This window comes from Notolepis coatsorum (assembly GCF_963971535.1).
Source record: "Notolepis coatsorum genome assembly, chromosome: 20".
NCBI lineage: Eukaryota > Metazoa > Chordata > Actinopteri > Aulopiformes > Paralepididae > Notolepis > Notolepis coatsorum.
This window is the reverse complement of record NC_140184.1, coordinates 9,364,892-9,380,539: the sequence shown is the minus strand read 5'-3', so window position 1 is coordinate 9,380,539 and position 15,648 is coordinate 9,364,892. Positions and strand designations below refer to the sequence as shown.

Below are 15,648 nucleotides of genomic sequence, written 5' to 3'. Positions count from 1 at the left end.
TGGCCATTATTATTATCATTATGTGTAGGGTTTTCTTAACACGTTGGGTGCCGTTAACGTAGATCTAAGTTTCTGTCACCCAACCGTTGAGTGCCGGAAACGTAGATCTACGTTTTTCTCACAGTATTTCTTTTAATCGCTATTGCCATTCATAATTCAGCGGGGCTCCTTGTGCATACTGTTCCGAGTGTGTCTGAGCTGGCAGACGGTCTTATACCGCCCTCTAACGCCTTCAGCCATTATTGCACCCCACTAGAAACGGGTTAGTTTATTTTCTCCCACACGTTACTCCTCGCCACTGAGAGATCGCGCTGTACAGGTGAAAAGATGCGACAGCTGCCTCCTCGTGTACCGGAGGGGACACGTGATGCCAGGCTTGGTCCTCACTGCAGACGACCAGTGGGAGGCATAGTCTAGCAACGTTCGAGACAGAGGAGGGTAGAATTTAAGGGAGAATTGGCGAGGCGAAATTGGGATGGGAGAAAAATTAAAAAATAAGGAGAAAAAGTTGATACAAAAAAAAAGATAATTGGATAATTTTTTTTGCATTACATCAGATACAAGGTAAGAACACTATATATAAATTTGATCGTTGATCTGATATTTATTTCTACCCCGATTGAAGCTATCTGTGCTTTATGTGTGTGGCTGTTTTCCGTTGGGTGCAGGAGGGGGGGGGGGGAGGGGGCGGTCTAAACCACATTGCATGCTTGCATGAGGAAGGATAATCAATGATCTAGCATTGATTTCAGGAAGATTCGAAAATCATGCGAAAAATTACAACGCGTTTATTGAATTACACAAAAACGCTGTTTTCGCGTCTTTTTCCTGGAATTACTCAGAAGCACCCAAACTATATTCATATTCAAAACGGTATAAAACGGAAATGTACGGATGAAAAAATAATCAGTTTTTTGCACGTTGACTGGAAGCAACTCACTGACACTCAACGGCGTTATTAGACCCATAGCTATAGGTTTAGCTCTACAAACTATAACTACGTTTACATGAGGTTAATGGACGGCAAGGCCAGGTCACTTCCCGGAAGGGGCGTGGCACTCAATGTGTTAATGTACTGGGGAAAAAAAGGAAATAAAATCCTGATCTACTTTTTATTTTCTTTTGGATTGATTTGGTAGAAACGGCTGGCTGAAGAATCTGTAAACTAAAGAGAATTGGTTGTTTTTTGCTTTGTTAATGAATGAATGAGCAAATAATGTGTGCTTCTTTGCGAGTAGCGATACGGGTGATATGAAGAGATGGAATGAGAGACAGACGGATAGAAAAGCAATTATATCTATAAACACACAAAAGCTGTAGAAAAGCAGAGGGAGATAGACACAGACGGGCCAAGCTGAAGACGAGAGGCGAACATCTGAACCTCGCAGAGAAAATAACAAACGACTACCCTCCTCACCTTGGAGCTTCTCTCGGATGCTACCGTTCCAGGAGCTCTCCTTGAGCAGGGCGGCCGAGCGGGAGTAGATGTCCGTGGCGTGTGGCAGCAGCAGCTGCAGGTGCTTGTGGAGCAGAGCCACGCTGCTCGAGTTCTGGGGACGAGCACACGGATCAGAATACATTTGTATCACTAGGCTGGAGAACTATGAAGGCCTGCCCTGAAATACCAGCTCTATGGCCTGAAATACCAGCTCTGGCCTGAAATACCAGCTCTCTGCCCCTGAAATACCAGCTCTCTGCCCTGAAATACCAGCTCTCTGCCCCTGAAATACCAGCTCTCTGCCCTGAAATACCAGCTCTCTGCCCTGAAATACCAGCTCTCTGCCCCTGAAATACCAGCTCTCTGCCCTGAAATACCAGCTCTCTGCCCCTGAAATACCAGCTCTCTGCCCCTGAAATACCAGCTCTCTGCCCCTGAAATACCAGCTCTCTGCCCTGAAATACCAGCTCTCTGCCCCTGAAATACCAGCTCTCTGCCCTGAAATACCAGCTCTCTGCCCCTGAAATACCAGCTCACTGCCCTGAAATACCAGCTCACTGCCCTGAAATACCAGCTCTATGGCCTGAAATACCAGCTCTCTGCCCCTGAAATACCAGCTCTCTGCCCTGAAATACCAGCTCTCTGCCCTGAAATACCAGCTCTATGGCCTGAAATACCAGCTCTCTGCCCTGAAATACCAGCTCTCTGCCCTGAAATACCAGCTCTCTGCCCTGAAATACCAGCTCTATGGCCTGAAATACCAGCTCTCTGCCCTGAAATACCAGCTCTCTGGCCTGAAATACCAGCTCTATGGCCTGAAATACCAGCTCTATGGCCTGAAATACCAGCTCTCTGCCCTGAAATACCAGCTCTCTGCCCTGAAATACCAGCTCTCTGCCCTGAAATACCAGCTCTCTGGCCTGAAATACCAGCTCTCTGCCCTGAAATACCAGCTCTCTGCCCTGAGATACCAGCTCTCTGCCCTGAAATACCAGCTCTCTGCCCTGAAATACCAGTTCTCTGGCCCATGGGCTGAGTTCATGATTCTTAAAACTAGGGGTGTCCGATATTATCAGCCTACCAAATATCGGTATCGGTTTTCAAAAGATTTTTTTTTTGAATTTTTTACATTTATTTAACCTATAGAGATTATATACCCAGGCAAGCAAGTAAGAACAAATTATTATTTTATTTATTGTCAAAGTATGCATAATGTTGTGTTAATTATTACACGACAAGAGATATGTAATGTTAATTACCTGAAATTATTAAGTTTTTTGGGGGGTGGGAAACCCTGCATATATCGGTATCGGAAATTAAGAGTTGGACAATATCGGTATATCGGTATCGGTAAAAAAGCCAATATCGAGCATCCCTACATAAAACGTCTCCTTTGCTGCATGATGCAGTGACAACTGTTACTGTAGCTCCTACAAAAGTTATTAACCTTACAAGCAAAAACTATACACTATACTTCAAGTCTATCAATTAGGTTTTTTCTAGTGGCAGTAGCTGCAAACTTCCAGGGATGCATGTGCCACAACATGCAGACTTGCCAAAAAGAAAAAAAAAATATTTAGTAAACATTTAAAAACAGTTTAAATTTGGCGAAAATGTAAAGATCAGCTTTGCCAGTCCCTGCTGATGCTCAATGCCCATTCTTTCGCCCGAAGGCCCTGGACCGGGCCATGCGTTACCTCGGTGACAGCGTTGATATGGCAGTAGGCCAGCAGCTGCTTCTGCAAGGAGCAGAGGAGTTGATGGAGGTGGGCGGGCTGGCTGTTATCGGAGGAGGAGGTTCCCTGCTGCAGCTTGTCGCTGTTCTTCTCCAGCTCACCAAAGGCCTGGTCCTGGACACACCACACACAGATAGATGCAGCACATGAGGCCCATACACCATGACACCGGTACGTACAGACAAACGCCTGGTCCTGGACACACTAGGGCTGTCCCCGAAGCCTGTTTTTGGGATTCGAACTTCATCAGGGTTTTTCGAACGGACGTTCGAACCTTCATTTTTAATAATAATTTAAAAAAGAATAATTTTTTTTTTAAAGGAGGCGGCTGAGTGGCGCAGTGGGCAAGGCGCTCGCCACTAATGCAGGAGATGCTGGTATCGAGCCCAGCTCTCTGCGTTGCTACCGGCTTGGCCGGCCGTCATACTAACACAATTGGCAGTGTTAGAGGGTGGGAAAGCTGGTGGGTGGGGATTGGACGTTGTGGACAGCGACTCCTACAGGTCGGTTTGGTGACGCCGGTACGGCGGAAACAGGAAGTATCGGGGGCAGTGTGAGCCTCCCACGCGTTACTCCTCGCCACTGAGAGTTCGAGCTGCTGCGGTGAAAAGATGAGACAGGCTGCCTCCTCGTGTACCGGAGGGGACACGTGATGCAAGGCTTCTATCCTCACTACAGCCGACCAGTGGGAGGCATAGTCTAGCAACGTTCAAGACAGGGGAGAGAAGAATTGGAATGATGAAATTGGGATGGGAGAAAAATTGAAAATAAGGAGAAAAAGTGGATCAAAATTTTTTTTATATATATAAATATCGTTTTTTTTTTTTATCCACTTTTTCTCCTATTTTTCTCCCATCCCAATTTCGTGATTCCAATTCTTCCCTCCCCGGTCTTGAACGTTGCTAGACTATGCCTCCCACTGGTCGGCTGTAGTGAGGATAGAAGCCTTGCATCACGTGTCCCCTCCGGTACACAAGGAGGCAGCCTGTCGCAGCTTTTCACCAGACAGCTCGAACTCTCAGTGGCGAGGAGTAACGCGTGGGAGGCTCACGATACTTCCTGTTTCTGCTGTACAGGCTGTATATAAATATCCTCAAACTAAATCCTCAATTTGAATAAAGTCATTAATCTGATTAAATTAGTATTTTTTTTTTTTTAATCAACTTTCTTTAATTAATATAACTAATCAGTTTTAATACTATAATATTAGTGTAGCATAATCGTTATCTGCAACTGTGAAGAAAAAACCCATTGGTTTAAACAGAATGAAGACATAAAAATATATATAAATATTAAAAAAAAATTAAATAAAAAATTAAAATTTTTAATGTTGATTTAGAATTCGAATGCCAACGTAACGAACGAAGGTCCGAAAGTTCGAACGTTTGGGCTCAGCCCTAGGACACACCACACAGATAGATGACATGAGGCACAGACACCATGACACCGGTACGTACAGATAAAACATGCTCAAAAGGGCTTCCGCTGGTCAACTACTGCCTCGTCTCCACTAGGGCTGAGCCCAAAGGTTCAGACCTTCATTCGTTACATTGGCGTTCGAATTCTAAAATCAACATTCAAATTTTTTTTTTTTTTTTTAATTAATTTAAACCAATGGGGTTTTTCTTCACAGTTGCAGATAAAGATTAGGCTACACTAATATTATACTATTATAGTATATGACTCATCATAAAAATGTTAATAAAACATTTATCATAAATGATGTATTGTAGCCTATATCTGCATCCGCTTGGCACTCGGCGCTCCATCAAGACGTAACCATCACTTTCGTACCAACCGTGCCCTTATTGGATTATTTATGTTGACGAAACTGATGAGTTATATTCATTAAAGAAAGTTGATTTAATAAAACAAAGACTCATTTAAATCAGATGAATCACTTTATTCAAATTGAAGATTTAGTTTGAGGATATTTTATAAAAAAAATGTAAATGATTTTTTTTTAAATATATATATATTTTTTTTTAATTAAAAACGAAGGTTCGAACATCCGTTCGAAAAACCCTGACGAAGTTCGAAGCCCAAAAACAGGCTTCGGGGACAGCTCTAGTCTCCACTGGCCAAGGTTTAGCCATGCTGTGAATGGAGAAGGGCTGCATTTATATAGTGCTTTTATCCAAAGCACTTTACAATTTGACCCATTCACTCACACATTCACACCGACGGCAGAGGCAACCATGCAACGTGCCAACCTGCTCATCAGGAGCAATTAAAAAAAATAAATAAAAGATTATCACAACAGTGAATGTTCTCAAGTTCATACCAAGTGCATCACAGCAGCTGCCTGCTAACGTGGTGGATATTGTGCATCATTACTGTCAAGGAGGAATGACTTTAGTCATCTTTTATTACTAGGTGCACAAGTACTGAGGCTGCTACATTAGACGGTGAATTGGGAAGGAGTTGAGAGGCTGACACAGAGAGCACCCAGAGGAATGTTCTCAGTATATATGGGTATGTTTTCTGTCTCAGCCCTGAGAAAACTGTGTGGAATAAAGCCTAAGAGGACTCCCTTGGGTCCTCAGCAATACACCTGCCAAGTGTGAAGTCGATCAGATTAACGGTTCTCGAGATATGCATAAAGTTACCGGTAGTTGTTATAATTTTTTTTCCGAGTAACCGTTCAAAAGTTACAGACCAAAGGTTTGTTGCTATAGCGCCGGCATCTGGCCAAATGGCACCAAATCCGATACCACGCTCCCCGGCAACACACTCGCCGAGCATGAAGTAGATCGGAGGAGCGATTCTAGAGATATGCGCGCAATAGACACGCACGCATGCAGATATTGTTCCCTTTATAGTTAGATGAAGTACAGAGTGGAGACAGATGAACAAGTGATGATGAGGAACGACTCACTGACAGACGACGGTTAAGTCCACTCATCTGTCTCCTAGTACTCGGGCCTTGATCAATACACACCATGATAAAGCACTTTGTTCTGATGCATGCATGCGCAAGGTTGGGAGGGTGACTTTAGAAATGTATTCTGTTACAATTACCTGTTGAAAAATGGATTCAGTAACATACTTACAAATGGTGCATTTATATAGCGCTTTTATCAAAAATTTCGAATCCAATTTTGTTCCTCACATTCACACAACGATGGCAGAGGTGACCATGCAAGGTGCCAGCCTGCTCATAAGGAGCAATTAAGTGTCTTGCTCAAGGACACTTCCGACACGCTGCCCGGGAGGAGCGGGAATCTTTTAACCCAGAATTCTTTAACCCAGACCGGCACCACAACCAGCCTGCAGATACTCCTCCACCCCTGCCCCAATGCCCCATTGAAGCACATACAGTATAACACACCAGCCCTTAATACCACCACTTATAGGCTAAGCATGATGGATGGATACTCTATGGCAGACAGTGATACTAAGACTTTGCCGACTCAGGAGCCACATTGACAACAAATGTTTCTGAAAGAGCCACATTACAAAAACACCCTGTTCCTCAACCAGACCAACACCAGGCTACTAATAGGCGATTTACAAGCTATAGAAAAGCATGGTCACATAGACCTACTGCATGCTGTGCCAGTTGGCTACGGAAATGTATCACCAACATTACCATGGCAACCTTAACTATTAAAACGCATGGCAAAATCACAAGCAGTGTATTATCACCATTAATGGTTTCCCCTGGAAATGCCAGTACCTCAAGTGTCCTTGATATTGTGTGCACGCAATTAAGTATCTGAATCCGAATATAATCATAAACATCAGATGACAATCTGTACTGTACTGGATCAGATTCACCATCCAACTCCGTTAGTTACAATGAGAAAGTCATTAACTGTGTGTATGTGTATGTGTATGTGTGTGTGTAGGTGTGTGTGTGTGTGTGTGTGTGTGTGTGTGTGTGTGTGTGTGTGTGTGTGTGTGTGTGTGTGTGTGTGTGTGTGTGTGTGTGTGTGTGTGTGTGTGTGTGTGATCAATAAAAAGGCCATCTTGTGAAGAGGCAGTGCACCAGTAATGCACCAAGGGGGAGAAAAGGAGCAGTGATAATAAGGAGGGAGGAGGAGAGGAGAGGAGAAAAGAAAAGAGAGGAGGGGAGAGGGGCGGGGAGGGGAGAAGAGAAGAGAAGAAAAGAGAAGAGGGGAGGGGGGAGATGGGAGGGAGGAGAGGAGAAGAGTGACAGTGGCATTTTATATGTAAATTGTAAACTACACTTTCTCCCCTCTGCATGTATTGACGGAGACCAATTGCCCCCTGAATGTTTGCAGATTGCCTCTGCTAACTTGAAAATGTTCAAAATTAAACCAAGATTGAAATGTACATAATCATAGGTGAACACATTGAAATGTCTACATGTCTATGTATGTGTCCTCAAAGCCAGAGGTGCTTTGAATGCAAACACTTAACACTTTCAGTGCCGGCCTCCGTTTCCTATTTACCCCTTGAATGCCGCCACCCACTTCAATGATAGAGCTCTCATATTTGCGAACGCATAAACTATATCTTAAATTATGGCTATGTGTCTAATCTGGCCGTCGTTTATCAATGACTTGTTTGCAGTCAACATTGTCGAAACGGATTTTTTTTTTTTTTTTTTTTTTTTTTTTACGTTTTATACCATTTTGAAAAACGCTCATTTCTTGAAGAAGATTCTGTGATAAACGCCCTTTACTGTAATACACAAAACACATTCTCATTTTTCGGCCTATTTATTAATCGTTTTCAAATAAACGCTAGATTATCGATAGTATATGTGTACTTATGCACGCTATAGAAGCGGGCTGAAAAATCGATTATCTTATTTCCTGATCGCACACACACGTCACATATGGCACACGCTGAGATATAGGTGAAAATAGCTCTGATTATCCCAATACTGGTCAAATAGATTCCTTACCTCAGATCAGATGTTCTCCAAAAAGATTATTCCAATTCCTGATCGCCATTCCAAATATCGATCGTGTTTATTGATCCAACGCTGGGTACTGGAAATATATATTCCACGCTGTTCTGACTGTCCACAATGAGTCCGATCGGCTCGGGTTACTTGCCTGAGAAGTAAAATGTGGATTCCGGATTTTTCTTTTCTCATCCATTTTCATTGAGACCATTCCAATGCGTGCATTACCATCCGGGAGATGATAGGGGGCGGTATTTTCCCTATTCGAGTTCAGACAGATCCCCACTGGTAACGTGAGGCTAGATTGATGAAATATGAATGGAAATCGCTAATAAAAAAAATAACGATTAAAAACTAGATATCTCGTCGGCTGGCACTCAACGGTTGGCATGAACTAACGAGATATCTCGTCGCTGGCACTCAAAGTGTTAAAGGGCTAAAGAGAATACGCTAGCTAGCTAGCAGATCTAATGATCACTGTTACAGCGATAGTTGCCAAATGCCCAGAGTCGCATAGATACAAAACAAACCAAGAGAGCAACACACTCCCGACATACCGTGTAGAAGCCCAGGTTTCTGAGCAGGGTTTTCATGAGGATCTCCGCCAGGTGGGTGTCGGGGTGGCTGGCCGGGGCGCCGTAGGAAGGGTCTGGAAGGGCTGTGAAGCCCAGACCGGAGGAGAGGGACTCGGGGCCATCGGGGGGAGAACTGTAGCCCAATAGGGAGGCTACGTGGGTGTGGTCCTGGAGACTGGTGAGGATGATGTCCAGCTGCATTCTCTGTAGACGGACAGAAGGACGGACACGCGCGGGGAAAAATGTCAATGTGACTGAAGAAAAGACAATTCCTTAACTCATTCAGCACCATACCCGAGAAAAGTCGGGTTATCTCGCCATGCGCTGAGCGCCAGAAACCCGAGTATTCTCGGTTTTTGATCCTTTGATCTTTTCCTTTGATCCCCGTTCTATAGGGTCAGCCAGAGCCCTCTAGGTGTCTCCGATTCATCTGCCTACGTTGGAATTGCAATGACGATCAAATACAATCACTGGGAATTATTCTTTTTGGAATACCTTCTGGCTAAGGTAAGGTTCTATTTTACCGACCCTGAAACATGTTTTTGTAACGATCACAGTTTCGTGTTTTACCGGACGTAAAAGTTGAAACGACCCCCCCCCTTGGGGGTCGTTTCAACTAGAAACTGCGATCGTGTTTGTCGAGCATGTTTTATGATTTGGGAGTATTTGGGGCTTCAGGCGATCAACCAGAACGATTTGGGCTTATTGCATAAAACGCGTCATATCTCGCGATTAGGGATGTTCAATATTGGCTTTTTTACCAATATCCGATATACCAATATTGTCCAACTCTTAATTTCCGATACCGATATCATATAACATTACATATCTCTTGTAGTGGAATTAACACAACAGTATGCATACTTTTGACAATAAATGAAATAAGAATTTGTTCTTACTTGCTTGCCTGGGTAAATAAAGGTTAAATAAATGTAAAAAACTATTTATTTAAAAAATAATATATATTTTTGTAAACAGATACCGATCATTTTCGATATTACATTTTAATGCCAATATCGGCCGATAATATCCCTACTTGCGATCTATGAAAAAAGATTATTTTGGAAATGGGCCGATGTTTAGCTTGTAACAAACTAGTGTGTAGGAATGAATTGATTAGTCAGTAATGGACTATGAACAATGCCTGTAAAATATACTATTTTATATACTATTTTACATACTATTGTCTCCATAGCTATAATACAGAACACACAATGGGTCTGAAAACATCGCTAAAATGGTCAATAACGCTGGCGCCATTTAGTAAAGATGGCGAAAGCTGGTGGCAGTCAAAGGGTTAAAGGGATAATCCACATTTTGAAAAAGCCTAATTTTGGGGGCATGAATATTGCCTAGAAACCAAATTTAGAATGCCTATTGAATTCCACTAACATGCTAGCGTTTTCTGACTCCTAAATCTCGAAAAGCCAAAAACTGGTGCGAGTGTTTTTTGGATGAACTGAAATCAGAGTAAAAAATAAATAAATTTAGATGTGGATTATCCCTTTAATTAAAGATATCACCGTGCAACAGCTTTTTAGATGTGGATTATCCCTTTAACACTTTGGTTGCCTAAGGTTAAATTAATGATATACCATAGATTGCCAGCGCTATTTGTCTATGGAGAAAGTCCCCTTCTTTGCAGGGCTATAACTTTTTAAATTCTATTGCTACATTGCCATTATTAGGGCCCATTCAAAGTCCTATATGTATTGTTCATTGTGTAGCAACGTTAAACTTTTTCATTCACATATTCATAGTAAAGTATGGTCTAATGTATAAGTATGTTTTCATCTCTTTCTGCAGCTTTCTCCAGAACGTGATATATAGCCCCAAATGCATTATATTGATGATGAAATACAGTTTGATGGCAATCAGCGCGATATAAAAAATTCCAACTAGACGTACTTCTAGAAGTTACTACACGTCATCTGATGTTGACCGGATGGGCGAGGGGGCGTTTATAATTCCGTGGGCAGCGTTATACCAATCATCTAATGTGGGTCAAATGTTGATAATATCAGTTATTATCGAAGACGGTAACGTTACACGCTGAAACTCACCCCAGTCTCCGCGCGCCGTTGGGCGATCATCGTCGAGTAGAAATTTTATCATTATGGGATATATTATTACCCGGTCCATCTCCAGCTTGTATAATGGTATATACGTCCAAATCATGTTGTTTATCGAGTTATTGGCAATCGATCGCTATGTAGAGTGACGAGCTAGAGTCACGGGACATGTACCGAGTGGCCGGAAGCAATACGGACGTCTAGCAAAACCTCTAATTCGCTTCCTGTTAAGCGCTTGCGCCGATCGGCCACCAGATGGCGCTCCTGAACCGCCAGAGAGCTCAGTGGGTCCTGCTGGTGGATCTCAGGCCAGCGGAGGGACATTATGAATCCGATCGCAGATTTTTGAAATATTGATATAAAGACGACGTACAGCGTCCCCCGGCAACTTTAGCATGGCCAGCAAAGACGTCTAAAGGCGGCTCCCGGCAGTCAAAGTGTTAAAGGTATCACTGTGCCTTTGTATTAAATCGGAGAGGCTTTTTAGATGTGGATTATCCCTTTAACACTTTCAGCGCCCAAACTTAATCTTGATTTACCGCTTGAATGCCCACCATCCACTTCAATGTTAGCGTTAATAACGCCTAATCTATGTTTTAAATTATGGCTATGTGTCTAATCTGCCCGTCGCTTATCAATGACTCGTTTTCCAGTCAACATTGTCGAAGCGGATTGTTTTTTTATCGGTTCATTTTCGTTTTATAGCATTTTGAAAAGCCCTCGTTTTCAAGGAAAATATATATTCCATGATAATCGCCCTTTACCGGAATATTCTAGAATACACAAAAAGTTGTCATTTTTCGGCCTATTTCTGAATAGTTTTCAAATAAACCTAGATTATCGATAGTATATGTGTACGTATGCACGCTATATAGGCGATCCGAAAAATCCATTCTCTGATTTCCTCAAAGCGATCACGCACAGACAGACACATCACACATAGGGCGAACGCTGAGATCTCAGCGAATACAACTCTGATTATCCCAAGACTTGTAAAATAGATTCCTTACCTCAGATCAGATGTTCTCCAAAAAGATCATTCCAATTCCTGATCGCCATTCCAAAAATCGATCGCTTTTATTGATCCAACGCTACATACTGTACATATGTATTCCACGCTGTTCTGAGGCTCCACAATGAATCCGATCGGAAGTAAAATGTGGATTCCGAATTTTTCTTTTCTCATCCATTTTCATTGAGTCCATTCCAAAAGGGTGCATTACCATCTGGGAGACGATAGGGGGCGGTTTTTTTTCACATCTGAGCTCCTACAGGGGCTGCATACCAACAGGAGACTCGGTTGATGAAATATGAATTCAAAAAAATAAAACGCTAATCGTCGTCGTGGGCATTCAGGCATTGGGCTGATCAAACGTGTTATGTCGTTTTGGGCATTGAAAGTGTTAAAGGTATCACTGTACACTGTATCAGAGTAAGAGTATCAGAGTAGACATGTGGAAAATAACATTAAAAGAATCATGTTTCAGTAAACAATGGGCTTCCTGTCTAACAAGCAGCCAGATATGTCCTGTGCTGAAGTCCAGCACAAACAACAACAACAACAACAACAACAACAACAAAACAGCCCTCAACTTCACCTCAGATTGCTTCAGACCTCCTACATAACGTGGGATTGTGCTTCTTAACACCACACTGCTGTGCAGTCATCCTGCAAGGAAACAAGCCACTCTACTGATACTCAGCAGATAGCTGGTTAGAGTCAGCTTGCCTTGGTCAAATTCCAAGAATCAAGCAGTATAATTCTCTCTGAAAACACACAGTTTGGGCGGCTGGGTAGCATAGAGGTCTAAGCACTCGCCTACCACCGCAGAGACTCTGAGTTCGAATCCAGCTGTCAGCGGTACCTCCGGCTCGGTCAGTGGTCCCTATGAACACAATTGTCAGTGTTCGCGGGCCGGTGGGGCACGACTCCTGCTGGCCTGTTCAGCAGGGAGGGGATCTGGGGGAGATAGCATGAACCTCCACATACGTTACGTTCTCCCAGTGAAACTCCTCGCTGTCAGGTGAAAAGAAGCGGCTGGCGACTCCACATGTATCGGAAGAGTCATGTGGTAGTCTACACCCTCCCCAGACTGACAGTAGGACAGCTTGTGGTAGTCTACACCCTCCCCAGACCAACAGTAGGGCAGCTTGTGGTAGTCTACACCCTCCCCAGACTGACAGTAGGACAGCATGTGGTAATCTACACCCTCACCAGACTGACAGTAGGGCAGCATGTGGTAGTCTACACCCTCACCAGACTGACAGTAGGACAGCATGTGGTAGTCTACACCCTCACCAGACTGACAGTAGGACAGCTTGTGGTAGTCTACACCCTCCCCAGACCGACAGTAGGGCAGCATGTGGTAGTCTACACCCTCCCCAGACTGACAGTAGGGCAGCATGTGGTAGTCTACACCCTCCCCAGACCGACAGTAGGGCAGCATGTGGTAGTCTACACCCTCCCCAGACCGTCAGTAGGGCAGCATGTGGTAGTCTACACCCTCCCCAGACCAACAGTAGGGCAGCTTGTGGTAGTCTACACCCTCCCCAGACTGACAGTAGGGCAGCATGTGGTAGTCTACACCCTCCCCAGACCAACAGTAGGACAGCATGTGGTGGTCTACACCCTCCCCAGACTGACAGTAGGGCAGCATGTGGTAGTCTACACCCTCCCCAGACTGACAGTAGGGCAGCATGTGGTAGTCTACACCCTCACCAGACACAGTAGGACAGCATGTGGTGGTCTACACCCTCCCCAGACTGACAGTAGGGCAGCATGTGGTAGTCTACACCCTCCCCAGACTGACAGTAGGGCAGCATGTGGTAGTCTACACCCTCCCCAGACCAACAGTAGGACAGCATGTGGTGGTCTACACCCTCCCCAGACTGACAGTAGGGCAGCATGTGGTAGTCTACACCCTCCCCAGACTGACAGTAGGGCAGCATGTGGTAGTCTACACCCTCACCAGACACAGTAGGACAGCATGTGGTGGTCTACACCCTCCCCAGACTGACAGTAGGGCAGCATGTGGTAGTCTACACCCTCCTCAGACTGACAGTAGGGCAGCATGTGGTAGTCTACACCCTCCCCAGACTGACAGTAGGGCAGCATGTGGTAGTCTACACCCTCCCCAGACTGACAGTAGGGCAGAATGTGGTGGTCTACACCCTCCCCAGACTGACAGTAGGGCAGAATGTGGTGGTCTACACCCTCCCCAGACTGACAGTAGGGCAGCATGTGGTAGTCTACACCCTCACCAGACACAGTAGGACAGCATGTGGTGGTCTACACCCTCCCCAGACTGACAGTAGGGCAGCATGTGGTAGTCTACACCCTCCTCAGACTGACAGTAGGGCAGCATGTGGTAGTCTACACCCTCCCCAGACTGACAGTAGGGCAGCATGTGGTAGTCTACACCCTCACCAGACTGACAGTAGAGCAGAATGTGGTGGTCTACACCCTCCCCAGACTGACAGTAGGACAGCATGTGGTAGTCTACACCCTCCCCAGACCAACAGTAGGGCAGCATGTGGTGGTCTACACCCTCCCCAGACTGACAGTAGGGCAGCATGTGGTAGTCTACACCCTCCCCAGACTGACAGTAGGGCAGCATGTGGTAGTCTACACCCTCCCCAGACTGACAGTAGGGCAGCATGTGGTAGTCTACACCCTCCCCAGACCGACAGTAGGGCAGCATGTGGTAGTCTACACCCTCCACAGACCGTCAGTAGGGCAGCATGTGGTAGTCTACACCCTCCCCAGACCAACAGTAGGGCAGCTTGTGGTAGTCTACACCCTCCCCAGACTGACAGTAGGGCAGCATGTGGTAGTCTACACCCTCCCCAGACTGACAGTAGGGCAGCATGTGGTAGTCTACACCCTCCCCAGACCAACAGTAGGACAGCATGTGGTGGTCTACACCCTCCCCAGACTGACAGTAGGGCAGCATGTGGTAGTCTACACCCTCCCCAGACTGACAGTAGGGCAGCATGTGGTAGTCTACACCCTCCCCAGACTGACAGTAGGGCAGCATGTGGTAGTCTACACCCTCACCAGACACAGTAGGACAGCATGTGGTGGTCTACACCCTCCCCAGACTGACAGTAGGGCAGCATGTGGTAGTCTACACCCTCCTCAGACTGACAGTAGGGCAGCATGTGGTAGTCTACACCCTCCCCAGACTGACAGTAGGGCAGCATGTGGTAGTCTACACCCTCACCAGACTGACAGTAGAGCAGAATGTGGTGGTCTACACCCTCCCCAGACTGACAGTAGGACAGCATGTGGTAGTCTACACCCTCCCCAGACTGACAGTAGGGCAGCATGTGGTAGTCTACACCCTCCCCAGACTGACAGTAGGGCAGCATGTGGTAGTCTACACCCTCACCAGACACAGTAGGACAGCATGTGGTGGTCTACACCCTCCCCAGACTGACAGTAGGGCAGCATGTGGTAGTCTACACCCTCACCAGACACAGTAGGACAGCATGTGGTGGTCTACACCCTCCCCAGACTGACAGTAGGACAGCATGTGGTAGTCTACACCCTCCTCAGACTGACAGTAGGGCAGCATGTGGTAGTCTACACCCTCACCAGACTGACAGTAGAGCAGAATGTGGTGGTCTACACCCTCCCCAGACTGACAGTAGGGCAGCATGTGGTGGTCTACACCCTCCCCAGACTGACAGTAGGGCAGCATGTGGTAGTCTACACCCTCCCCAGACTGACAGTAGGGCAGCATGTGGTAGTCTACACCCTCCCCAGACTGACAGTAGGGCAGCATGTGGTAGTCTACACCCTCCCCAGACTGACAGTAGGGCAGCATGTGGTAGTCTACACCCTCCCCAGACTGACAGTAGGGCAGCATGTGGTAGTCTACACCCTCCCCAGACTGACAGTAGGGCAGCATGTGGTGGTCTACACCCTCCCCAGACTGACAGTAGG

General features: G+C 45.5%; 1 protein-coding gene across 9 annotated transcripts in view; it reads right to left on the bottom strand.

Moving 5' to 3' along the window:
• Positions 1 to 15,648, bottom strand: part of herc1 (HECT and RLD domain containing E3 ubiquitin protein ligase family member 1) — a 278,250-nt gene that overhangs the window by 196,837 nt on the left and 65,765 nt on the right. For all 9 annotated transcript variants that reach the window (XM_084337465.1, XM_084337470.1, XM_084337466.1 and 6 more), the window contains exons 14-16: positions 8,611 to 8,832; positions 3,136 to 3,288; positions 1,418 to 1,550 (exon numbers count right to left, since the gene is read on the bottom strand). In XM_084337465.1, the coding sequence (XP_084193591.1) occupies positions 1,418 to 1,550; positions 3,136 to 3,288; positions 8,611 to 8,832 (508 nt within the window). The remainder of the gene's footprint in view (positions 1 to 1,417; positions 1,551 to 3,135; positions 3,289 to 8,610; positions 8,833 to 15,648) is intronic.